The following is a 27,695-nucleotide window of genomic DNA, read 5'->3' as shown; positions in this document are numbered from 1 at the left end:
CGGACACTTGGGTGCTATTTTCCGTTACGGGATTCATCACTTGAAATAACCGTTTTTATATTTTGATAGTTGGGCATACTGGGATGTGGTGATACCCAACATGTTTATGATTCTTTTTGTTTATTTTTATATCAGTTCTAGGGAAATGGGGGTGATTTGAAGTTTGAAGTGCCTGATTGCTTTTACCATATACTGGAATATTGCAGTATGTGGCAGCTTTGCTAGTGCCTCCAGCAGACACTTAGAGATCAGGCTGAATGACAGGCCTGGGAGTCTGGTATAGACTCCCGGCTGTCATAGTACCAAACTAATCCAGTATGGCGGTAAATGCGGGTGTTACCGGTGGGCGTTTCCTGCAATATTCTCCCAACCCACGTCATACTATTACGGTGCATGTCGATTAGGGGTTAAAAATGGTATAAAATAATTTAATGAGGACCATTCTGGATGTCCAATTTTAGCACCAGACTTAGAGGTTTTCAATAAAAATCCGACCTTTTTATAGTAAAAAAAACCCATGTTTTATTAACATATGAAATTACGCATTTGGAATGCTATGAAATGTGCAAATATTTACAGGTACGTAGAAAACAAACTACAGGCGGTCCCCTACTTAAGGACACCCGACTTACAGACAACCCATAGTTACAGACGGACCCCTGTGACCTCTGGTGAAGCTCTCTGGATGCTTTACTATAGTCCCAGACTGCAATGATCAGCTGTAAGGTGTCTGTAATGAAGCTTTATTGATAATTCTTGGTCCAATTACACCAAAAATTTCGAAACTCCAATTGTCACTGGGGCAAAAGAAAAAAAATTGTCTAGAACTTCTATTATAAAATATACAGTTTCGACTTACATACAAATTCAACTTAAGAACAAACCTCCAGACCCTATCTTGTATGTAACCCGGGGACTGCCTGTACATGCAAATAAATGGAATACAAAACAAACACCGTTCAACGTCGGCAAAGATTTAAAATGCAAATTTTCTTATAAAAGATAAGGCAGCAATAACAAATTCAATGATTTGGGCACTTTCATACAGTGCTGGTAAAACTGATAAAAACAAAAACACATCACAAATAATTATAATGTACCATTAAAATCCAGCATGATAAACCAGGGGCACTCATACATCCAGGCACTGTGACTGTGGTAACCTTATTATATTTGTTATCCAAGGCCGGCTTCCTTCTAAAATCAACGCTTAAAATTATGCTGATGAGTCAGAAGGGATCTGGGGCGTGTTACTAGAGTTCCTGCAGTAGCTTCGCAGGCTGTTACACTTCCCCCTCCTACTGTGTGATTACTGCTTCTGATATAACAGGTGGTAATGGAGGGAGGAGTCATGCTTCTGCACAGCCTAAAAAGCCTCAAAAGGTTAAGCGACCCAGAGCCCTTCTAGCTCATAAGTAGAATAAGTACCCCTGGTTTATCATGATGGATTGTGATTTCCTTTAACATTCCTTTTCAATGCAGTTTAGGGTATATATTTTCTGCCGAGGGCCTTGTATCTTCCACAAGATGTAGAATACATCTACTAATCTGAAAATGAAAGGAATAAAAAAGGAGAGGTTTACAAAAAAAACCCAGTTGTATAGAAAGCATAGCCTTGTGACAGCAGCATTTCAATGTAAAGGACATACAAAAGGGTAGTGACTAGAGTTCCATTTAACAAAAGTAAAAAATTCTGCATATTAACACTTTTAACAATGTCCAAAGTTGCACCAAGAAAAAAAAAAGGTAGGTACAGCAATGAGGAACCATGTCCAGGGGTTCAATGGTTCCACATCTAAAATATATCAACTACAGAGCAAACTGCTAAGCACAACATATAGGGGGGTGAAGTCCTCCTATGGTATACACCATTCTGTACTACACTATGGATATGGGGAAATGTAGCACCAGAACCTTTCCTCATCTGTGTACGAAGACCAGACTGGTTCTTAGAAACCAACCCGCCTGGTGTGACACGTGTGCAATGATAATATGGCAGATAAAAGCTGGGTTGCCATTATGTAAGAAATGAGGGAAAGACAGCAGCTACTTCATACAACTCCTCGCTAGAGGCTGTAACAGGAATAGGATTGTCTGCTAGAAAACCACAAAAAATAAGTTTTACTTTGTTTAAAATGAAAATAGATGCAACCTATTATTAAAGCTTAGTCAAAAGGTTTTCCATCATTTTCTAATTATGTTTTTATGCGGATCAGACACTAGGCTACTGATCTGATTTTTGGGCCTGGCTGTATAGCGCTACTGTAGGTTCTGCTCCAATTCACTTCAATGGCAGCCAATCATTGGGAAGCTTCTAGTTCACAGGACTATGTTCTGCCAGGCCTGAAGAGGTGATCTGTGCAGAGGCTTGGTGTCAGAAATTAGTGGCCTACCTTGAGCAAATACTAGACAAACCTCCAATAAAGGAGAATGTAAATACTGAGTTATAGATTTGGAGAACAAAAGCTGTGAACAGTGTTCGCTATTGGCCCTGGAGATCTGTGTAACCTTGTGATGTTAGTAGCATCTGGTGTATGAAAAATGAATTCATATTCCAGGATTGTGGCTGGAATTGAAGCACTGGGGATTTGTCCTCACACTGCTGTGCATTCCTCGATTTGTACTGTTCCATGGCTGCAACTCTATGCTAAACGCTATAGCGGCCAAATATGTGGAAACTAGAGCAGTTGTGCAGGGGGAAAGGGCTGTGTAGCAGTACACTGAAGAGATCTCACACGTCAGTGCACTCCAGCTACAATCCTGGAAAAAAAAATCCATATTTTACACTGATCTCCAGGATGGCTACCTAACAAGAGCTGGTTCTGTCCTCAGCGTGATCCAATATACTGACAGTATAACGCAAGGTATACACAGGATGTGATCCTGATATTTTACCAAATGCATTTTGGCCTTTTCTGTATATCTAAGTGAGACTTAGCCCTAGGATGTAGGGAAATTGATCTTTTTAGGCTCTCTGAACTTGACACAGCCTCAGTATTTGTATGAGTTTCTATATATTTTCTCTCACATCAGTATTAACAGACTTTATGTAATGTAGCATATGGAGTTAAGTTATAATCGGTATTGTCCCCATTTACCTATATCTTGATCATGAGTTATTGGTTCGCTCTTTGGAGCTTCATGTTTCCCCACTTTTTAGGGAGAAATTTTTGCTTTACATTTTGACTTGTTCTCCATGTGATAGCTTTCATAATAAATTCTATGTATAATGTAATGATGAATTAAAGGAAACCTACCAATACGGATCTACCTATTAAGGTAGATTCGGTGGTAGGTACATCTAACATATGTAAGGATAGCCCTTTTTAGGGGTAACCCTTTACTCCCCTCTATATTTTCTAATATTTAATCAGGGTAATACAGGCGGTTCCCTACTTAAGGAAACCCGACTTACAGACAACCCATAGTTACAGACAGACCCCTCTGTCCCCTGGTGAAGCTTTCTGAATGCTTTACTATAGTCCCAGACTGCAATGATCAGCTGTAAAGTGTCTGTAACGAAGCTTTATTGATAATCCTTGGTACCATTACAGAAAAAAATGTTTAAACCCCAATTGTCACTGGGGCCAAAATTCTTTTTGTCTGGTTCTACAATTATAAAATATACAGTTTCGACTTACATACAAATTCAACTTAAGAACAAACCTCCAGACCCTATCTTGTACGTAACCCGGGGACTGCTTGTATGCACATTTTCTAAAGAGGCTACTGGGGCGTACAGTAGCCGGTGCTGAGGCTACACCGCGCGGCTACTCCACGCCCCAGTAGCCTCTTTTCTCCTCCTACCCTGACATCTTCAGTGCACAGTAGCTCCGGCTTGGGAGCTGAGATAGCACAGCTACCGGCCTTTGTCTGCACATGCTCATAACTCCGGCTTCACGAGTGCGCGCAGATACAAGGCTGAAGATGTCTGGGTAGGAGGATCAAAGACGCTACTGGGGTGTGAAGTAGCTACACAGTGTACCCTCAGCTCCAGCTACTCCACGCCCCAGTAGCCGCTTTAGAAAACCGTAGTGGTAGGTTTGCTTTAAAGTATATACTTTTATTTAGTTGTTGGTAGTCTTTATGCGCTCTCATCTCTTGTTGGTGGATATTCTTTGGCCTTTTGGTTGCATGAGCAGTACAGTGGTTGGATAAAATACTGGTAGGTTGATTAGATTGTGAGCCCCATCGGGGACAGGGACTGTTTTGGCAAGCTCTATGCAGCTCTGAGTAATCTGTGTGCGCTATATAAATAAAGGAATTATTATTATTAATTATTATGCCCTTTATTGAGGTTTGTGTAGGTTTAAAATGGCAACCTAATATTACCTGCAGCTTTGTATGGCAATACCCACATGTAGACCCCCTGTAAACTAACACTGATTAGAATTCTTATCACCCACATGTCACAGCACGGGGAAGATCATGTGACTATTAGGGGTGGTCCTTCCAATATTAAAAAGGTGTATGCACTAATAAAGTGTAGATCAAAGGGTGATATTACCGTGTAGACGATGGTAACTGGGGAGAGAGGATATCCCACGGGCTTCGTCAGGGGAGCCGGGCGATACGCGTGGGGCATCCTCTCTCCCCAGTTACCATCGTCTACACGGTAATATCACCCTTTGATCTACACTTTCAATATATGTTGGGCGTTACTATTACAATATATTTTCATTAGAATACTACCATATATTTTTGAGTCCCGACCTCTGTAACCTTTGTTCTGGATGGTGTAGCCGTGTATTTACCTGTATGTATCTGCTTTGACATTTTTGTGCTATGCAATTTTCTTACCTTATTTGAATTTTGGGGAGTATTTTTGTTATTTCACCGTCTTGTATAGGGTTTTTAATTGTTTTTATGATCCACACTTATTTCAATAAAAATGTGTTATTTGTTCACCCATATACATCTGCCCTTTTTCTATTTGTGTTTACAAGTACATCTCAGATGTGGGACCTACTATTTATACTTCTACCATTACCCCATTTTTGTGTTTTTGCTCACATCTTTAAAAAATAAAATAGCAGCTCCACCGCTTTGCTATTAGTTTACCATAAAATACTCTTGCTGTACCTATTGATTGATAGACATTACAGTTACCTATAGGAATTCTTATTGCCAATGTATTCAATTGCTATATAGGATTCTTGTGCCAAAATCTTAATACTGACATGAATGATTTGGCAGTACCGTGTATTGAAACGTAGTGTAAAGTCATTTTCCTATGAAAAAATAAATAGCACTTTCAGACCAGGAAGTACCAAATATCATATAAAAAAATAAATATATGTAAACAAAAGCTCTAGTGCTATCAAAGAACACATATTGTTTGGAGAATATAAAAAAAATTGTGTGCTGCAGTGATTATAAACCAAACCGCATTATATCTAAAAAGCAACACCCAGCACCAAAATATGTATAAAAAAACCCTTACAAAAGTAACAAAACCAATACTACTGGTATGTAACACTTTGCCTGACCAATACAGCGCTAGAGACGTCATTCTCGTCTCTAAATAGAAGTGGTTGAGAATAGGCAACATAGGATGGCACAGCCATTGAACAGAAGGAAGTTGCCCAATATTCAGGCTATATGAACACTTCAAGAACCCTCCTTATTACCACTATACAGGTATTAGTGTATGTATGGTCACACCGTTCCTTCCTCAATGCTTTGTAGTACAACCCTTTGCTTCTGGAAGGTGTGGTTCCTGTTTCCCCGGTTCATTCCAGAGTTCAAGGTTTGTGTAGTAGGGGGCATTTGTATTAATTCTTCTCCAAACAAGCTGATTTTTGCATCCATCTCAATAGTTTTGGCCAAATTGATAGCAAAAGATTCTAAGGTCCCTGTGGATATGGTTTCTTCAGCTGGTGCTTTTTTAGCATCTGTAAAGACAAATATTTTCAGCAATTGTTAGAGGACACACAGTATAGAAGAGATAAAGCGCATTAAAGGCAAGTAAAAGACCATAAGAGGGTCACCCATATTGTACCTATAACGTTTTGTTTTGCTGTGGTCTGCAGGATCCTTTGGTCATGTTATCTGTTGGCAGTAGGACGCAGGACATCCTGTGACGTCCCATATCCTGCAATCTTCAGGTGGATTAGGGGGCTCTGCAGTCGTTATGGTCATGGACACCTCCAGCACCTTTAACCACTGATATGGGTTCGGTTGTACGGAGGCGGCGTGCAATCAGTAAGGCCTGCTAAACTCTTACTAGTGGCCTCTTTATACAAAACATCTTGTCTGATAACCTTACCATTTTTCTGCTCTATTTCATCTTCAAAAGTGACAGAACTTTTTCTTCTGGAATAGAGGATACGAGAGTGCTGGGCACTGTCAGAGCTGTAGTCGTCCAGTAGCATGACATCAGTACCTACCCATTGAAAGTTTAAAAAAAAAAAAGAACAGTAAATGATAGATTGTTGTGGCCCCACATCCCGCAGAAGTCAGTGACACCTTGAATGACGTAAAGTGGTGCTGCACCTCCTAAGTTTACCTAGTACCTAGCTTCTCCTTGTTACATAGATGCACAGAGAAAGGCAGTTTCCTGCACAGCATGTATTTGGACATGTTTGACTGGGAAGACATAAAAGGCACTGGAGCAACACACTAGAGGCGGACCCTTTTATCGGTCGTCAATCCAGTGGTTTGCCCCCATCAATTTTGAATGAGAAACATCAAAAAGATGTGTAAGTATAGCCCATAAGTAACAGAACAGAACACAAACTGTGCTTAATGATGGGTCGGATGAGAATAAATTCACCGGTCAGTGTCCCGAAAAAAAGGGGTAAAGTGAGTGACTAGTGACTGTTACTAGTAGTGATTATTCTTTTTTTATCTGCATTACATTCTATTGTATTTCAACACCAAGAACTCCAGCACTTCCACATAATATGGAATAAAACTTTGTCTTTATGTTTTGTCTTTAAAGGAAACCTACCACCACGGATCTACGTATTAAGGTAGATCGGGTGGTAGGTGCCTCTATTGGACGTGAGGATAAGGGTTAATCCTCACATCCTCTGTATCTTTTGATAACTTTTATTTCCCTAATATGCTAATTTTCTAAAGAGGCTACTGGGACGCGGAGTAGTCGGAGCTGAGGCTCCATGGTGCGGCTACTTCACGCCCCAGTAGCCTCTTTGATCCTCCTACCCACATATCTTCGGTGCTCAGCTACAAGGAGCAAGAGTTCTGCACATCCGGCAAGCGCCCGGCTTTTTGGACGAGGACGTGCAGCTCCTCGTAGCTGCGCGCTGAAGATAAGGGGGTAGGAGTATCAAAGAGCCCTTAAAGGGGCTATCCTAACGATCAATAGAGGCACCTACCACCCGATCTACCTTAATCTACCTTAACTGGTGGTAGGTTTCCTTTAAAGCAGCACAACAAAAGCAGCTTCATTCAACCAACACGATTCATCCAATATGGACGTAATCATGGTTACAAACTGAACATGTTGGTTGAATGCATTTTGTTCGGGTGTTGTACAAGTTGCTCTAGTCATGCTGTTTGAAAGATGAAAAATAAAAAAACTAAGTTTTATTCATTCTTCCAGGGAAGTGCTGGAGTTCTTGGTGTGAACATTGTGGAGGACCACAGAGGAAGTGTACAGATTTGCAGATGGAGTGGCGAGATGGATTCCACTTTTTTTTTACATTATATTGTACATTTGTCATTTATTCTCGCATTTATGGATTTACTCCATGTTGATGATGCTAGCAGACTGCATATGGTCAGTTGTCATACAGCATTTGGCAGCTGCTGGATGTGGAGGGTCTGGGTTACACTGATTTATTCTCACCAGACCCATGATTGAGCACAGTTTGTTGTGCGGTTTAAATTGGTTTTAGGGATATGCTTTAATAAAATTTGACTTTCTGTATATACTCATGAGTGACGTTGTAATACTAATGGGCCTTTACTTGCACACCAATCTGTGTTGTTTCTCATCTGTGGTTTCGATGGCGTGGGCTCAGCATTGCTAACATTTATTATTTTCTTGTACCAAGTGTTTTTTTGAAAAACCCATCAATCATAAAGTGACAGAATATGCCATCACCCGAACGCTTCCCTTTCACGACTATGGATACTGAAACAGCTAATACTAAAATAGTAAACGGTCATGTACATATTACAAGCAGAATAAAGCTTTAGATGTAACACTACACGGACCACAGGATTTCCACCCTTCCAGATGAAATGTATTACAGCTAATATCTGATTTTCAAATATATTTACTTCCATAAAGGAGGAGACAGGTGTAAGTGTTCTCCCTTTGTTTCAATAGGGAGAACACTAGACCCCCGATTGAGGTGGGTGCGGATTCCAGCAGGGGACCCCTAACACTCAGTCACATATGTCCTATCCTGTGCAGAGGAAAGAGTTGTTGGTACACAGTAATTACCTGAGTCATTGGAATAGCTGAAACCAGTGTTTGTCGTAGTGCTCTGGTGATCCGAATCCTTCCCACTTGCCATTAGAGCTGTCAGATGTGGGGATAATCCAAGATCTAGAAGACAAAATGATATTAGTAAACATATTTGAATGCTGCAGCAGTCTGTGTATACATTACTAGGTGAGGATTTTTGAAGTGGACAGTACCTGTTATCCTATTAGATATGCTGAACATTCGTAAGGTTCTGTGCTGCTGGTGAAATGGATCTCGGTACCGTTTGCCAAAGCACATGCTGAGAAGTTCCTTGCGCACAGTTTTGTTCCAAAGTCCATAAATAAGAGGGTGGCAAATTGCACTTGTGAAAGATAGCCATGTAGCCATAGTCTCCATCACAGGAGAAACACTATTCTTCCCCCATAAGGCTTCGATACTTATAACAATCATGTAAGGCCCCCAGGTGAGCACAAAGGCCCCAATAACAACCAGTATGGTTATGAAGGCTTTACATTGGTTAGCTGAATAGACAACACTGGAAAATCCATTCCTTCTGCTTCCTGAAGACGACGTGGATGTACTGGAATTCTTTCGGCCGTTCTTTTGGGGGGCATCCTGAACAATTATAACAGTGCCGCAGTGAATTTTCCGGGCCTTTATGCGAGCCACTCGAAAGATGAATCCGTAACATATCATCATAGTGATAAAAGGAAGCAAAGCGCACCAAATCTGCCAGAAGGCCGTGTATCCAGCTTCCTTGTGCCACGCCGCCACACACATCCATTTAAAGTGATCAAACTCCAGAGACGACCAGCCAAAAAGAGGTGGAAGGCATCCGATGAGGGAATGGAGCCACACGTATGCTATAGCCAATACTGCCCGGTTCCCCGTTATCTTCATAGGATATACCATTGGATACAGAACAGCATAATACCTATACAAAGGAAAGAAAGGAAATGAATGTGCTGCAATATACAATGAGGGCATTGTACCTTAATTACAGCCATTTCTCTGATATGCAAACGAGCTTTTGTGACTCATGTCTGGTATCTGTGACTCTTCTCTCTCTCAGGTTTGCAGTAAGCCACGCCCCATTATTCTGACTGACAGCTCTGTGTCTCTTAAAATTACTGCTCTGCCTCCTTGTACTTAGGGACAGTCTGCGAACATTCAACTACAGACATATAAAGCTCTATGTACAGATGGGAAATATTGTGTCAATCTTTTTACATGGTTCCTTGTTACCTTCATGACATGTGATCAGTGACATCATCGCAGGTCTGTCAGCCTTCTAGGAATAAAAAAACTGTACACAATGTATGTGATGAAATTAAATCACAGCAGTCTCCATGGAGGATAGAGAGGAGTAGAAGTCCATGGAGGCTGCTGTGACTTCATGTGGTCAGATACATGCATGGGGTACAGTTTGCTATTATTAAGAGGCAAAAGTACTTGAGATGATGTCATTCTGGTCACATGACATGAACTGTGACCAGTAAGGCGGAATAAGGCATGGGGGAGTATTAGATGGGAGGGGACCGGATGAGCAGGACACACCCCCTCTGATGCCAGTTAATATAAGATAAACGGTGATTTATGTGGACGTAAGCAAAACAATTTTCAGCTAAAAGAAGGGGGTCAGTCAGTTAATAGAGTTTCATAGGAACCAGTCGCTGGCTGTATATTTGCAAATGTGGTGACAGGTTCCCTTTAAGTTCCAGTGAGGCTGCAGACATGGCTGTTCAATTTTGGGCTGGTTTTTGGGAAACAAATAATAAACGGAATATTGGTTGCATTTTTTCACTTTGACAGCTGATTTTTTTGTGCTATTACATAAAACCATAGAAAATTACATTTCTTTCTTATGACTGTATATCAAGGAGTTACACCTGTTATTTAAGCTCCTGCAACCTCTTTTCTTATGGCCCACTTCTGGTTATTGCTGGAAACACCATATACAAAAACCTGAGTATATTTTCATTCCCAATAGTCAGCAGCAATTCTTCTACTCCAACACTAGTCTGCAGCACAGGACTGTGAAATATATTGGAAACTCTTAACAATACAATCCTGCACTATCTGATGGTGAGTGAAAGCCAATTTATAAAAAGGCATATAATGTGGACATCAGGTGATCACTGCCGCAGACATGAAGAGCTTTCCAGTAACACATCATACAAAGACACATTTGTTCTCAGCAAGAATGTCCTTTAAAGCTCTGGGCTGGGAGCCATGTCTTAAGAGCATAATGCCAATAAACACGTCTGGCTGTAATCCCTGGCCAAATATCATCCACAGCTGAACTCCTACTCTTAGAAAAATAAACTTTCCCTTTTAAAACCTACACACTAAAAGGAAGCAAGTGTCAGAGGCCGAGATACAACAGCTGTGGACATTGCATTGTACAACATATGTTTCCTAGTCCCAAAGCCAGAGACAAGACATGTCTGTTTTGTAGGAATGATGGTTTACTGCAGCCATAGCTTTAGTTCCAGTCAATTCTAATAACGAGATCTTAGCGCAAAGTCTTCAACTTTTACAAAATTTCAAAGATGGTCGATTAAATGGTAGTCTCTTAGGCCTAGTTCACACACCGGGAAACTTATTTAAGTCAATGGGGGAATGTTGGGTTGTTTCACCCTCTATATTCCAAGTGGAATTCTCTAGAAATACAAGGAATGCAAGTAAAAATCCAAGGTGGAAAGTGTTTAACAAATTCCACTGTGTGAACTTAACCTAAATGCCTTTATAAAGCACCAAGGTAAAAGGACATCATCCACAGCCACAATGCCATAGACTATAGTCATGCTTCAAAAAAAAAAAAAAAACCCTAGAGCCCCCCCATCCCCCACATAAAGAATGGGAGAAATTAATCGTTTGCAGGTGCTTGTGTGCCGCCGTTATAATAAAGTCCTGGTGTATTCTGCGCGGCAGGGGCATAGAACTTTGCTACGGTCTATGAAGGTTCACTCGTGACAGTTTGCAGGCTGTGGCGAGTGCACAAGGCAGAAATGCTCTGTAGCGGCCCACTCTGCTGCCGCCTGCGAACCATTCACGCCCCTCCGAACCTATTTCGCATGGAGCAACTAATCGCAATCACTGGTGGTTCGCTTGTAAAAATGAATATTACAGGGCTTGCACACTAGGAAACTGGCGTGCGAGCCCTGATAAATGTTCCTCAATGTCAGTGAGTATGTGAGTATGTCAGTTAATTCAATTCCAATGGGCTCATAAAAAAGGCTTTGGCTTCCTCAGCCCATTGTGTGAACTGAATGCCTTAGCGGTAATGTGTCAATGGCCTAAGAGAAAAAAAATCCTATTTAATTAATGGGTTATAATTGATTAACAGCCTGTATCATGACATATGGAGATTTACAGGTAATAGTACATAAACATTACTAACCTGTCAATTGCTATAATTCCCAAGGTAAGCATACTGGCAGAGCTGATCAGCATGTAAAGGAGTGCAGAGAAATTGCACCACACCACTCCAAAGATCCATTCTCTCAGAATCGAGCTTACCACAACAAATGGAAGCACCAGCATAGACAGCAGGAGGTTGGAAAGAGTCAAGCTGAAGACAAACTTGTTGCTGAGCGACAGTAAATAGGACTTCTTGTACAGCGTGATCACAATGACCAGGTTACCCAGGCAGATGAGAATGTCAATGATAATTATAGCAATAGATTCTGTTACAATGGTAGCTCCATTCTCTGCGCTAGATTCTGTTTCCACGCCATTTCCTCCAGAAGAGTTGATGCTCATTGTCAATCGCAATGAAACCCTATCTGAATCATGCTGGGAACCTGAAGGAAAAAGAACATAATATAACTCAAAACAAAGAGTTTTATAGAGGTAAACTTTATGACCTGTGTGTAATCTGTAATGTCTGCAAAAACGGTCCATGTGTCATCTGATTGTCATCCATTTTTGCAAATCCGCAAAAAATATTATAAAATGGTAAAATGTCACTTGCTTATCTCTTGACGATGTATTTTTCATGTATCGGCGGGCTTCAATGGGAGGACAGAGCCACAAACACCGGCAGAAATAATATCCCGAAAAATAACAGATAGCACAAGGACGGAAATAACAACCACGTGCATGTGGACAGAACTTCACGGAAGACTGCATTGATTGCCTAGTTATCTGCTCAATACAGCTACCTGGGCTAATCTTTAAAGGTGGAGGTGAACGTTCAGAGTAATGTATCTTCTTTCCACAAGAATGGCCACATGTGGTCCCGGTAAAGTGATCTATGTATCATTTCTTTAACTGTGAGTCTGCACCACTAAATACACTACATCACTGCGGCCTACAATACTTTGAGGGTGTGGTCACTCGTCGCGTTTAAAAACCCATTGCAACAGCTGCAGAGAGATTTGCCTAATTAAACAGCTGTTAACACATGTGTTTACAAAACGCAACCGTTAACACATGTGTTAACATTGCATTAATGCATGCATTTGTTAGCGCAAGTGTTAATAGCTGTTTAATTAGGCAAATCTATCTTCAGCAGTTGCAATGCGCTTTTAAACGCATGCGTTAAACGCAACGTGTGACTGCACCCTGAGGCTAAGCATGAACATGTATGGACTGGAACATCTGAACAAGGGAATTGTATTTTCCTGTTTCATCATGATTTCATAAGCTGTGATGGATCCATAACATGACATCATCTAGCCCCACTGTCTCCATTGAGTTTTGTCATGGTGTTCAGCAATTATCAGATACAGTATAGACCCTGTGCTATTTAAACAATGGGAATCTATGAGAGCACAGAAGTATAAAATTCATAAAGAATGTCTAAAATGCATATCATGCACCCAATTAGTTTGTCTATAAAGAAACATCAGAAGACTTGGTAGAGACAACCATCTGATGTCCCCTTGCGGAGACTCACACAGTGACCTACATAACCGAACTGGCCCCTTACCACGATAGTTTGCACAGATTCCTCGTGCAAAAAGTAGAGGAAAAGAGAGGAGACTCAAATCCCCACCATTGTGCAGATGTTGTGGTATACTCACATATTGACTGAAAACAGCAAGTCATGAAATATGAAAATCTCAAGCACTTTATGGCTACTGCATGTCGCTGTGTATAGGATACCGACAACTTTATGACAACCCACCGCAATTACATCCTATAGGTTTTTAATCCAGTAAGTGATTATGCTACATGTAACCAGAATGTTTGTACTGGGACATCGTCTTACTGTGTGCACAAACCCAGAGACATTTTGGAACAATGTATGAATACATGCCACTTTTTATTCTGCATATGTTTGCTTTGTTTCTGCAGACTACTGTAATAATGTGCAATCTGCTGCACATCAGATGATGCACGGGTGCCTCTATCCAAAATACTGCACCCCTGTTACTAGGAGTAATGTTATTACAAATGTTATGGATTTGTTAGTACAGCAGTTGATATATATGCAGGACACATAGCAGATTGCCCGGATCATGTCTTTGTCAGCTATGGGATATAAGCGCGCCCCATGCTGTATGTAGGGAGTTTCTGCGTGTAACATAAGTCTATTGCCTCCCATTGTGTTATGCACATTGCATTCTCCACTAACCGTATACATTTCTATCTACTCAGTCCTGCAGTACAGACAAATATAGTTCCCTACCTTTTGTCCCGCGGCTATCTCATACACAGCATGTCCACAGGCAGCGCTCCTGCGACACCCCGGAACTACAGGCCAAGTCTGGAGCTACTTCCGGCGCGTGGAACGCAAGAGTGCGCTCCACAGCGCCAGTCACCGCATGTCGTCATCAGTGTGCGCGTGTCGTGTAAGATTCAGGGTACATTTTGCCCTCACTTGGGCGTCTAGTTGTCATGATATTGTTTTGTTTATAGCGCTACATTTTTTCCACTCTTTTCTTAGCAGTCTCTTTTGTATAGTGCCTTCCATGTTAGCCCTCTTGGAATATTATAAGTTGGTATACATACGGACTGATATTATCCACAAGAATGTAGGGATGCGCCTAATAATAAGAGTTTTCATTTTAATTCTACATTCTAATTTCCACTTGGGATGAATTTGGAACAACACATCTCCTAACTATTAGGAAAACGGAAAAAGGGACAACTGTGAATTATGTAGCTTTCTTTACTGGCTATGCCTTTAACTTAATCATAAAAAGGGTTAGTATCTCAGGAGGCCACAACTCCACTGACTAAAATAGGATAAGTGGCTGGTCCTCAATAAAATCTGTAAGATGTTATGCCAGCTGCACATAAACGTGTACAGGCTGTGGGAATGGACCCGTATCTTGGTCTGATCCCACAGCTGAACGGAGCCCAGTTATCAAGAATAGTGCAATAGACAGGAGTCCTTGCATCATACAGGAATATGATGCAAGGACTCCCGGTCTGCCAGCCAAAATGCTGCACCAGAACTATAGGGTCAACATCTACAAAGAGTTTGCATGTTTTCTCCGTGTTTGTATGGGTTTCCTCCCACACTCCAAAACATACTGGTAGGTTGATTAGATTGTGAGCCCCATTGGGGACAAGGACCGATTTGGCAAGATCTGTGCAGCGCTGCGTAATCTGTGCACGCTGTATAAATAAAGGAATTATTATTATAACGCTTTATAATACCGGCACTGCAGTTTGTCGTCAGACATGTATTAAAAGTGGTGCTTCTATTCTATCTCCCTCAATATGTTTTACCCCAAAGACTGCACTAATTTGAGAAGCAAACAAAAGGCATCGGGTCACTGACTGACCTGCAGAGACCCACAGCTCAGTTGAGAGAATTTGTCCTTTATAGAAGAGCTGCAAGAAGAAACTCATTTTTGGAAGCAAACCATAATATCATGGGGCACATGTATCATCGTTTTTCTGCTGCATCTTTGCAAAGTCACCACTTGTTCGCTCTTTTTGTGTGTTCTTATGTATAAAAGGCCAATGTAATATGGCAAAAGCTATTAACTGTTGTAGCCTTAACATGCCCAAACTGACACACACACATGGACAAAGGTTCTTTACTGTAAGAGCAGTGAGACTCTGGAACTCTCTGCCGCAGGAGGTTGTTATGGCGGACTCTATGTACATGTTCAAGAGAGGCCTGGTTGTCTTTCTGGAGAGAAAAAATATCACGGGTTATGGGGATAAAACATTTATTTAATTCTTAAACATTGGACTTCATGGACTTGTGTCTTTTTCCAGCATTTTATACTATGAAACTATGATACCAGCAAACTTCTTATCATAAATATCACAGCCATGCTAGGGGTGTAAAGCTGCCTGATTGGGTGCTCTGCAGCACAACAAGCCACATGCCTGGGTTAGGTGGAGGTGCTGAACAGAGGACGCCGAACTTAAAGGAAATAAACCATTTGTTTTTATGCTCATACCTAGAGAATGCTGTAGCTATACTGATGCAGAAATGTATCTTGTTTAATCCTTGAAATGAGTGGTTTTGCTCAAAAAATAATTATAAAATTCATGTGGCTGCCATACATAAACACATTGGGGCTTATTTACTATAGGTTTGCGGAAGCACTTTCATCGGACTTCCCAACGTTTTCGGGTTTTGCACAGCTGTGACAGATATCTAACAGGGGATTTTGGCGCAGCTGCGCTAGCTTTCTTTCTACAGAAATTGGGGGGCGTGCCATTGGATGATCCAACTGATTCGGACTGAGCGCGGGATTTAACTTTCAAATTGTGTCACAAGATCAAGCACTTACATACACCAGGAAGAAGAAAGTGATCTCCATGAGCGGGGAAGCGACACATGCAGGGTATCGGGCGCATGATCTTAGTGAATCGTGGCACAGTGCATTATATTCAGACAATGCACTTTCTGTGAACTCCTCCGGAAGGGTAAGTAAATGTACCCGATTACTTCCACATACACAGGAGCTGTCTGAACTGTCCAGACAGGACTAATCAACCTGTATTATCATGCAGAGCTACTAGACGCATCAGAGCAGCTAAAAAGACGAAATTTGCCCAATTACATTGCTGTTTACAAAACGCATATGTTAATGCACATGTTCACGCATGCGTTTTGTAAACGCATTGTTGACAGCAAGGTAATTAGGCAAATCTCCTCTTCTCTTCTGTTAACAAAACGCTACGTGTGAACCCAGCCTAAAAGTTCATTATGTCTTGGTTGCACTTTATAAACCTTAATGGCAGTAAAACCAGCATAAGGGCTCTTTCCCACAAATGTAATGGGAACCGATATGCAGCCGCAGCTGCATACATGTCGCCCATACGTCCGTGTGCATGGACCCTACGGTGGAAAATCGAGTACACACTAGTCATGGATTCTGCATTAGTCTAGCACATAGATGGCAATGGTTTATTCCATGCAAATACACAGATGTAATCTGATTAAATGTAAGAAGCTTACATCATTAGAGATGTTATTCCTCCCTATATATTACTCATGCTTCTCATGTACACAGCAGGAATGAAATTATTGTTATCTGTGGATACATATAGCCTTCCTCTCCTTCCAATCACGGTAAGTAGATTGCAGATCTCTGCGTTGCATAACTGAAAATATATAACCCCCCTCAACAATGTCACTGATCAGGACTACATGGCTCAGCAATTACATGTTTCCTCTTCAGTACTGCTTCTAGGAAAATGTTTAACTGCTGAGGCTATCTTCATGCGTTAATTGCTACTTATTCACACATCATTAGTTTATTCATGGCACCTATGCAATCAGTAGTGTCAGTGTGTAATCCAGGAAAATCTCAGACTACACACTAACCTCAGTAGTGGATTATAATATAGGTGGTTTGCACAGTAGCCAATGCCCACCCAATCCACCCACCAAATTGTATACCAAGAAGCACCTACACCCTTGAAATCCTTGTACATCTGTTTGATTGAAAACAACAGAAGATATGCCTCCTCCATTCCCCAAGAATGATTCCAGTACTATATGTAGGAAGTGATTCCATGTAGGAAGTGATTCCGAACCTGTAGGGTCTATAATATTCATACAGACCAGGGCCCATGGCAGAGTTAATCCACCCGACTGACCTGTCCTATTGTCATCTGGCAAATCAGACCAGTATAGGACTTGCTGCAGCTTCTTTAAGTGGCTATGGCTCCACAATAGTAATTCTAGGATTTCCAAACCAAAAGGTGTCTGATGTTTCCCCTGAACCCCAAATTCCTGTAGGTATACTTGTTGTGCCTTGTTATACCTGCATCTACCACCTGGACTTTTTTACATCAGGGATTGTGGTGTTTTTTACATCAGGGATTTTTCACTATACCCATTTAGCTTATAGACACATACAGGATTGGTTTTCTCTTCCTGGCTTCAGTGATTTGTCACTGATGTCTTACTGACCGATTCTTTTCAATGGCCTTTTTCATACTTCAATTTTTTCCCTGGTCAATTTAGAACCTGTTCTGTTTGTGTTCACTGATAACATTGGATCAGTGCAAAAAACTAGTGCAGTGGTGGCGAACCTATGGCACTTCATTGACTGTTTGGAAAAGTGAGAAGGTGTTGAAAGAAGTACATTATCTTTGGAGGTCACCCTGCTGGACCCACCATTCCTCCTGTACAGAGAGACCCTGGAGAGAAGCTATATAATGATAATCTGAATTTGCCCTCCTTTCAACTGTATTGGTGGCCTCAGGCTAAATGAAAAATCACTGATGTGAAAGAAACAGCAATATGAAACCACCTTTATATTTACCTACATCTATACTTACTGTTATACCTACAAGTGATCTACAATTACTTAGGCTGGGTTCACACAAACGTATGCCACCGGGCCGTAGCTGGGCAGATACAAGTCCGGCGTGAAGGAGATAATGAGGGACGACCCCTCCCCTCTCCATAGAGATGCACGGTGTACGGGCCGTTTACACGGGGAAAGATAGGATATGTCCTATATTTTCTCCATGTATAGACCAGTACAATTCCGCACATGTCTGGCAGGTATCACTCCTTGCGGTCATTGCTTCTATGGTGAACGTATGTACAGCTACAAGCTTGTGGCCGTATATACGTCCCCCATACGGTCGTGTGAATACAGCCTTAGGTTGCATTCACACACATGTATGGGGGACGTACCGCTCCGTAGCCCGGGAAAAGATAGGACATGTCCTATCTTTTCACGTATTACGGCGCCCTGGCCCATATGTTCCTATGGAGAGGGGTGGGGGTGAGCAGCACTCACCTCCTCCTCTCCCCGCGTGCTGCCGTGTGCCCGCTGCGCTACAGTGCGGCGGGCAATGGCAGTGTGCATGTAGCCTTATACTGTACCTACATTTACATTTGTACACGTGTATTCTCCCTGCACATAGATATACTGTATCTCACACTAAAAAATAGGAACTTTTCTGAGACTACACATTGTGGGGGGGATGAAGGGGACAGAGCACCATGTCTGCATCCGCAGTCTATGTGTCATCAGTATGTGCTGAACATCATATGTATGTTTAACATCTGCTCAATTTCTGCCTTTTTGTGATTTTTTTGCACAGGAGATTCTCAGATACCTCAAACATAAAATTGAGCAAAAACTTCCGCCTGTAGTAACAATGCACCCACTTACCCCTCCTCCTATGTCAGTGATCCTTTTAGCAACCGAGTGCCCAAACTGCAACCTCAAACCCTCATTTATCGCGAGGTGCCAACCAAGAATTAAAGCAGTAACTTACTGCTGCCTGTTCTTCAACAATGTTCAATCATATTGGCCTCCTGTGGACACATCATTTTAGCTTCCTTCCAGTATCCCTCTGTACAAAGAGAATCATGGGACCAGCAGGTGGTCCTCCAAAGATAATTAGGCCCTTTCTACACATTCTCCCTCTTTCTACAGTCCCAAATAGCCAAGTAAGTATCACTTTAAAATATCACTTGCTTGGAACTGCAGGAAAATTCTTTGAGTCCTGTCTGGTGTGCTGGGGAGATGGCCCGGGTGCCCACAGAAAGGGCTCGGAGTGCCGCTTCTGGCACCCGTGCCATAGGTTTTCCACCACTGTCCTATGTGGTGTAGTTTTGCGATTAAATTTGCATTCTTTTGACAATTCTCAGTTGATAAATGTGGTGCTGCATACTCTGTGGTGTATTTTTTCCGCCATTGTGTGACTTTAGAGTAGCATTTTTTTTCGCTAAAAAAAACCCCGCAAAAATTATGCTTGTGCAAAAATTTGTGACAATTATACGCCAGGAAGCTACATAGGCCTGAATCTCCCCCCATAGTGTCAACTGTTTCTGTTCTCAGGCTGCAGCAATCATATCATTGAATAGGGAATGTACAGAGTGTGTGTTTTTTATTGTCCATACTGTGACCTGCTAAACTGACACCTCATGACATGACCAGGTCTATGGGATTAGAGGTCCCTAACCCTAACATAACAGCACCATCAGCAAACTCTGCAGCACACAATAATGGGAGCCACCACCACAGGTTAACGCATTCCTACTAGATGAACCACCTGCCAATCACTCCACGCAGCCAATCAGGATTGTCACCATCTCAGCCACTTTGATTCTGCCGGAGGCGGGGCTAACAGTGGTCAGCTGATGCCTGGTTGTCTTCCAGAGTCGGAAGCTAGAAGAGTCTTCATGGCTGCAGGTACTCAGTGTAGGGGACGGGGGATTGTCACAGCTCTGCTGGGAATGCACCATAACACAGCAGTGTAGTCATACAGAGGGCAGCCTACAGCAGAGCCACAGTAGCATTGTCTATGTGATCCCTGCTGTTCCATATGTGGCTGTACATATGACACTATACTATATGACAGTATACACTAGACAAGCTGCTATCTATGTGCCTGGTCTGTACATGCACGTCTATATGACAGTATACACTAGGCTAGCTGCTGCCTATGTCCCTGGTCTATACATACAAGTCTATATGACAATATACACTGGACTAGCTGCTGCCTATGTGCCTGGTCTGTACATACATGTGTATATGACAGTATACACTGGACTAGCTGCTGCCTATGTGCCTGGTCTGTACATTCAAGTCTATATGACAGTATACACTGGACTAGCTGCTGCCTATATGCCTGGTCTGTACATACATGTCTATATGACAGTATACACTAGACTAGCTGCTGCCTATGTGCCTGGTCTGTACATACAAGTTTATATGACAGTATACACTGGACTAGCTGCTGCCTATGTGCTTGGTCTGTACATTCAAGTCTATATGACAGTATACACTAGGCTAGCTGCTGCCTATGTCCCTGGTCTATACATACAAGTCTATATGACATTATACACTGGACTAGCTGCTGCCTATGTGCCTGGTCTGTACATACATGTCTATATGACAGTATACACTGGGCTAGCTGCTGCCTATGTGCCTGGGCTGTATATACAAGTTTATATGACAGTATACACTGGACTAGCTGCTGCCTATGTGCCTGGTCTGTACATACATGTCTATATGACAGTATACACTAGGCTAGCTGCTGCCTGGTGTATACATACAAGTCTATATGACAGTATACACTGGACTAGCTGCTGCCTATGTGCCTGGTCTATACATACATGTCTATTTGACAGTATACACTGGACTAGCTGCTGCCTATGTGCCTGGTCTGTACATACAAGTTTATATGACAGTATACACTGGACTAGCTGCTGCCTATGTGCCTGGTCTGTACATACAAGTTTATATGACAGTATACACTGGACTAGCTGCTGCCTATATGCCTGGTCTGTATATATTAGTCTATATGACAGTATACACTAGGCTAGCTGCTGCCTGGTGTATACATACAAGTCTATATGACAGTATACATTAGGCTAGCTGCTGCCTATGTGTCTGGTCTGTACATACTATTCTATATGACAGTATACACTAGGCTAGCTGCTGCCTATGTGCCTGGTCTGTACACACAAGTCTATATGACAGTATGCACAAGACTAGCTGCTGCCTATGTACATACATGTCTATATGACAGTATACACTGGACTAGCTGCTGCCTATGTGCCTGGGCTGTATATACAAGTTTATATGACAGTATACACTGGACTAGCTGCTGCCTATGTGCCTGGTCTGTACATACATGTGTATATGACAGTATACACTAGGCTAGCTGCTGCCTATGTCCCTGGTCTGTACATACAAGTCTATATGACAGTATACACTGGACTAGCTGCTGCCTATGTGCCTGGTCTGTACATTCAAGTCTATATGACAGTATACACTGGACTAGCTGCTGCCTATGTGCCTGGTCTGTACATACAAGTTTATATGACAGTATACATTAGGCTAGCTGCTGCCTATGTGCCTGGTCTGTATATATTAGTCTATATGACAGTATACACTAGGCTAGCTGCTGCCTGGTGTATACATACAAGTCTATATGACAGTATACACTGGACTAGCTGCTGCCTATGTGCTTGGTCTGTACATACATGTCTATATGACAGTATACACTAGACTAGCTGCTGTCTATGTGCCTGGTCTGTACATACATGTGTATATGACAGTATACACTAGGCTAGCTGCTGCCTATGTCCCTGGTCTGTACATTCAAGTCTATATGACAGTATACACTAGGCTAGCTGCTGCCTATGTGCCTGGTCTGTACATACAAGTTTATATGACAGTATACACTGGACTAGCTGCTGCCTATGTGCCTGGTCTGTACATTCAAGTCTATATGACAGTATACACTAGGCTAGCTGCTGCCTATGTGCCTGGTCTGTACATACAAGTTTATATGACAGTATACACTGGACTAGCTGCTGCCTATGTGCCTGGTCTGTACATACAAGTTTATATGACAGTATACATTAGGCTAGCTGCTGCCTATGTGCCTGGTCTGTATATATTAGACTATATGACAGTATACACTAGGCTAGCTGCTGCCTGGTGTATACATACAAGTCTATATGACAGTATACACTGGACTAGCTGCTGCCTATGTGCCTGGTCTGTACATACATGTCTATATGACAGTATACACTAGACTAGCTGCTGCCTATGTGCCTGGTCTGTACATACAAGTTTATATGACAGTATACATTAGGCTAGCTGCTGCCTATGTGTCTGGTCTGTACATACTATTCTATATAACAGTATACACTAGGCTAGCTGCTGCCTATTTGCCTCGTCTGTACACACAAGTCTATATGACAGTATACACTAGGCTAGCTGCTGCCTATGTGCCTGGGCTTTACACACATGTCTATATGACAGTATACACTAGACTAGCTGCTGCCTATGTGCCTGGGCTTTACACACATGTCCATATGACAGTATACACTAGACTAGCTGCTGCCTATGTGCCTGGGCTTTACACACATGTCTATATGACAGTATACACTGGACTAGCTGCTGCCTATGTGCCTGGTCTGTACATACATGTCTATATGACAGTATACACTAGACTAGCTGCTGCCTATGTGCCTGGTCTGTACATACATGTCTATATGACAGTATACACTAGACTAGCTGCTGCCTATGTGCCTGGTCTGTACATACAAGTTTATATGACAGTATACACTAGACTAGCTGCTGCCTATGTGCCTGGGCTGTACACACAGGTCTATATGACAGTATACACTAGGCTAGCTCCTGCCTGGTGTATACATACAAGTCTATATGACAGTATACACTAGACTAGCTGCTGCCTATGAGCCTGGTTTGTACATACAAATCTATATGACAGTATACACTAGGCTAGCTCCTGCCTGGTGTATACATACAAGTCTATATGACAGTATACACTAGGCTAGCTGCTGTTTATGTGCCTGGGCTGCATATACAAGTCTATATGACAGTATACACTAGGCTAGTTGCTGCCTATGTGCCTGGGCTGTATATACAAGTCTATATGACAGTACAGTATACACTAGGCTAGCTGCTGCCTATGTGTCTGGTCTGTACATACTAGTCTTTATGACAGTAAACACTAGGCTAGCTGCTGCCTATGTGCCTGGTCTGTACATACTAGTCTTTATGACAGTAAACACTAGGCTAGCTGCTGCCTATGTGCCTGGTCTGTACATACAGGTCTGTATGGTAGTATACATTAGGTTAGGTGCTGCCTATGTTTTATGTAATCATACAAGTCTATAGGCTAGTATAAACTTGGTTAGTTTCTGTCTATGTGCCACAATAACCCACTCATAGCCGCCTAGGTCCTGTGCTTTAATTACAGCTATCCATCGGATTCATTCTCCGTCCTCTCGCATCCCCACTGATCACAGGAATGAGGGTCCTGTGTACCCAACAATCACATTTACAGATGGTAGACCGTCCTTTTATTACTTGACCATAAAGTTTTCTAAGTGATGGCACCGGTTTTTCTAAAATCTTGGGTCAGCCGGATACGTGTTAATGCAACTTTCCAAAATAAGCACAGGAGCCTCAGGTACTCCATCCGACTTCATAGTAGAAAAGACTAGAAAAAAAAACATCAGTCCATCAAGTCCAACCTATACATTATATTGTGTAGGTTGGACTATCCAAAGGAAGGCAAGACAGAAGCTATTAACAAACAGTTTTATTCCCATACAATATTATATTAATGCTCTCCAGAAAGTCATCCAGGCCACTCTTGAACATGTTCAAATTATCAGCGATAACAACCTCCTGCGGCAGAGAGTTCCATAGTTTCACTGCTCTTACAGTAAAGAATCCCTGCTTACGTCATCACCAGAAGCCTGACAGTTATACTGTCCTCTTCCGTGTTTATTACTTTACAGAGCCTAGTATCATCTGTAAATATTGAAACTCTTTGTAAACCCTCTGAAAAGTCATTAATAAAAATATTAAAAAGAAGTGGCCCCCAATACTGACCCCTGTGGCACCCCAATCTGACATTGTGCCATTAAAGACGACACTTTGTTATCTGAAAGGTAAATCCATCAACCAGACAATAGAAAAATGCAAGTAAAAATAAAACTCTTCTGTTTATTTCTTTCTATTAAAAACATTGCAATGGTACCATGAATCACTAACCCACTTGCCTACCCAAATACACAGACTTTCCCCTAGTACCAGCAGTACCAAGGGGTGTATGCCGTCTGGGCCTGGTGATTTGTCTATTTCAGTGTTGTTGAGGCGGCGCTGTACCTCTTCCTGGGTTAAGCAGCTAAAATTTAATGGAGGATTTACATGGAAAGGAAAAATTCAATAGATTGGCCCTTTCCTCATCCCTCTCCACCAGGAACTTTTAAGAATATTTTTAAAAACATCCCATTTATTTTGTGTGCTTTTATTTTTCGGAACATTGTCCCATTTTACGACTATAAGGTCTTTCCTTAGCTGTTGAAAATTTGCCTTTTTAAAGTTCACAGTTCCTGTTGCATCTCTTCTGAAAGTCACATTGAAGAATAATTCAAAGTGAATGATGGTGAGGTCATGGTTATTTATGTGATCCTCAACCTGACCCTTTCAGGTCATTTGGTCAAGATAAGGTACAGAAGTGCCCCCCTGTTGGTCTTGTGCCAGTTATGACAGGTAATTGTCTTTTCTTATTGCCAAAAGCCTGCTGTCTTTGCATGACATACAAGCTTTTGCCCCCCAGTTTATATCAGGGTAGTAAAAGTACCCCATGATAAGTACTTCACCATGCTTTGAGACTATTTGACTTATCAGCAGTTCCTCAGCTGCCTCTATCATATTTGGAGCCTTATAACAAGCTGGTAATATTTTGTGATGACTTTCAGTTCCTCCATCTTGTTTGTGAGGCTTCTGGCATTAGTGTACATACACTTCATATTGTTCCCCCCATCCTTATTCTTTTGGCTTCTATGAATTTAACTTATTCCACTGCTTGTCAGATTATTTGCATTTTCTAACAAACATTTATCTTTTATACCTATATATTTCTTTGGTCTAGCTGTATTCTTGATTCACTCCCATGTTGCTTGTTAACCCATTCCTCCTCTAAAAACCCTCCCCCCCCTGTAGTTTCTCTCTCTGTCTTCTCTATCTGTATAGTTGTCCCCCCCCCCCCCACATCCCAGTTTAAAGGCTCCTCTAGCTCCTGCGTCCTCCCCATTTAGGTGCATCTCATCCCTAGCAAAGAGTCTGTAACCGACAGAGATGTCGTCCCAGTTCTACATGAACCCAAACCTTCCTTTCTGCACCGTTTTGTAAGCCGCTTATTTTAAGGGGTTGTCTGACTGTGTTTAAAATTTTGTAAGTGGGCTGGGGAGGGATTTTTAAAAAACAAAGCTGTACTCGCCTCCTGTATCGCTCCAGGTGTCCCGTGCCACACCCACCCATCCATATTCCCAGCACTGTATCAGGCACTGAGATATGGGGACGGTGGGCGTGGCTGGCCACCACGGCCTGCAGCTTAACTCAATACAACTTCCATGCGCTTATTTGGATAAGTAACTGGCTTAGTGATAGAAAACAGAGGGTCATCATTAATGGCACATTCTCAGATTGGGTTAACGTCACCAGTGGAGTGCCACAGGGGTCAGTATTGGGGCCACTTCTTTTTAATATTTTTATTAATGACCTTGTAGTGGGTTTACACAGTCAAGTTTCAATATTTGCAGATGATACTAAGCTGTGTAAAGTAATAAATACTGAGGCCGATAGTTTAGCATTACAGAGGGATTTGTGGAAGCTTGAGTGGGCAGAAAAATGGTTTATGAGGTTTAATGTAGATAAATGTAAAGTTATGCACTCGGGCCATGGAAACAAAAAGTACAATTACTGTATATACTCGAGTATAAGCCGACCTGAGTATAAGCTGAGACCCCTAATTTTACCACCAAAAACTTGGAAAACCTATTGACTCGAGTATAAGTCGAGGGTGGGAAATGCATTGGTCACAGACCCCCCCCCCAGTATATAGCCAGCCAGTCCCCTATAGTATACAGCCTGCCCAGATTGCCCCCAGTAGTATACAGCCTGCCCCCAGTAGTATACAGCCACCCCAGCTTGCCCCCAGTAGTATACAGCCACCCCAGCTTGCCCCCAGTAGTATACAGCCAGCCCAGCCTACCCCCAGTAGTATACAGCCTGCCCCCAGTAGTATACAGCCTGCCCAGCTTGCCCCCAGTAGTATACAGCCACCCCAGCTTGCCCCCAGTAGTATACAGCCAGCCCAGCCTACCCCCAGTAGTATACAGCCTGGCCCCAGTAGTATACAGCCTGTCCCCAGTAGTATACAGTCTGCCCAGCCTGCCCCCAGTAGTATACAGTCTGCCCAGCCTGCCCCCAGTAGTATACAGTCTGCCCAGCTTGCCCCCAGTAGTATACAGCCTGCCCCACCTTGCCCCCAGTAGTATACAGCCTGCCCCAGTAGTATACAGCCTGCCCCAGTAGTATACAGTCTGCCCAGCCTGCCCCCAGTAGTATACAGCCTGCCCCAGTAGTATACAGTCTGCCCAGCCTGCCCCTAGTAGTATACAGCCTGCCCCCAGTAGTATACAGTCTGCCCAGCTTGCTCCCAGTAGTATACAGCCTGCCCCATTAGTATACAGCCTGCCCCATTAGTATACAGCCTGCTCCCAGTAGTATACAGCCTGCTCCCAGTAGTATACAGCCTGCTCCCAGTAGTATACAGCCTGCCCCCAGTAGTATACAGCCTGCCCCCAGTAGTATACAGCACAGCCCCAGTAGTATACAGCCTGCCCCCAGTAGTATACAGCCTGCCCCCAGTAGTATACAGCCTGCCCCCAGTAGTATACAGTACAGCCCCCAGTAGTATACAGCACTGCCCCCAGTAGTATACAGCACAGCCCCCAGTAGTATACAGCCTGCCCCCAGTAGTATACAGCCTGCCCCCAGTAGTATACAGCCTGCCCCCAGTAGTATACAGCCACCCCCAAGTAGTATACAGCCACCCCCAGTAGTATACAGCCAGCCCAGAATTAAAAAAAACAAAAAACTTATATACTCACCCTCCGGTGGCCCCGATGCGCAGCGCTGCTCCCCCGGTGTCCAGGCCGGTCCTCTTCTGGCTTCCGCGCCCGTCTTCTGTCTTCTTTAATATCGTGCTGGGCGCCGCCATTGTTCTCTAACGGGCGGCAGGCACATAGTATGACTCGCCGCTGCTGACGTCATACTACAGAAGACGCACAATGTTACAGAAGAAAGAAGACGGGCGCTGAAGCAAGAAGAGGAGCCGGGAAGCCAGAAGAGAAGCCGCGATGCCATCGGGGGAGCAGCGCTGCACATCGGGGCCACCGGAGGGTGAGTATATAAGTTTATTATTTTTTAAGTCCATTGACTCGTGTATTGACTCGTGTATAAGCAATTATTTGGTAAAATTGGAGCTGAAAAGGACTTGGTGGATGGTAAACTTAATTTTAGTGACCAGAGCCAGGCGGCTGCTGCTAAAGCAAATAAAA

The 27,695-nt window shown here is 42.6% G+C and overlaps 2 protein-coding genes across 4 annotated transcripts in view; one reads left to right on the top strand and one right to left on the bottom strand.

Annotated features, from left to right (window-relative positions):
- Positions 1-4,598: 4,598 nt before the first annotated feature.
- On the bottom strand, positions 4,599-14,156 carry GPR161 (G protein-coupled receptor 161). Its single transcript, XM_072137734.1, has 6 exons — positions 14,040-14,156; positions 11,805-12,207; positions 8,614-9,335; positions 8,417-8,521; positions 6,269-6,385; positions 4,599-5,894 (listed from the first exon to the last, which is right to left on the bottom strand). The coding sequence occupies exons 2-6, from the start codon at positions 12,164-12,166 to the stop codon at positions 5,659-5,661; spliced, it is 1,542 nt and encodes a 513-aa protein (XP_071993835.1). The 5' UTR covers positions 12,167-12,207; positions 14,040-14,156; the 3' UTR covers positions 4,599-5,658.
- Positions 14,157-16,126: 1,970 nt separating this feature from the next.
- Positions 16,127-27,695, top strand: part of SIRT2 (sirtuin 2) — a 38,906-nt gene continuing 27,337 nt past the window's right edge. The window contains exon 1 of one of the 3 annotated variants that reach the window (XM_072137733.1): positions 16,127-16,246. Coding sequence is in view for 1 of the 3 variants with exons in the window: in XM_072137730.1 (XP_071993831.1) it covers positions 19,935-19,986 (52 nt within the window). In the remaining 2 variants the exon portion in view is untranslated. Of the gene's footprint in view, positions 16,247-16,787; positions 16,896-19,878; positions 19,987-27,695 lie in introns of those variants that run through there. The other 2 variants (XM_072137732.1, XM_072137730.1) reach the window with 2 other exon arrangements.

The sequence above is a fragment of the Engystomops pustulosus genome, chromosome 2, assembly GCF_040894005.1.
Source record: "Engystomops pustulosus chromosome 2, aEngPut4.maternal, whole genome shotgun sequence".
NCBI lineage: Eukaryota > Metazoa > Chordata > Amphibia > Anura > Leptodactylidae > Engystomops > Engystomops pustulosus.
The sequence above is the reverse complement of the archived record's forward strand: the minus strand, read 5'-3'. Positions and strand labels throughout refer to the sequence as shown.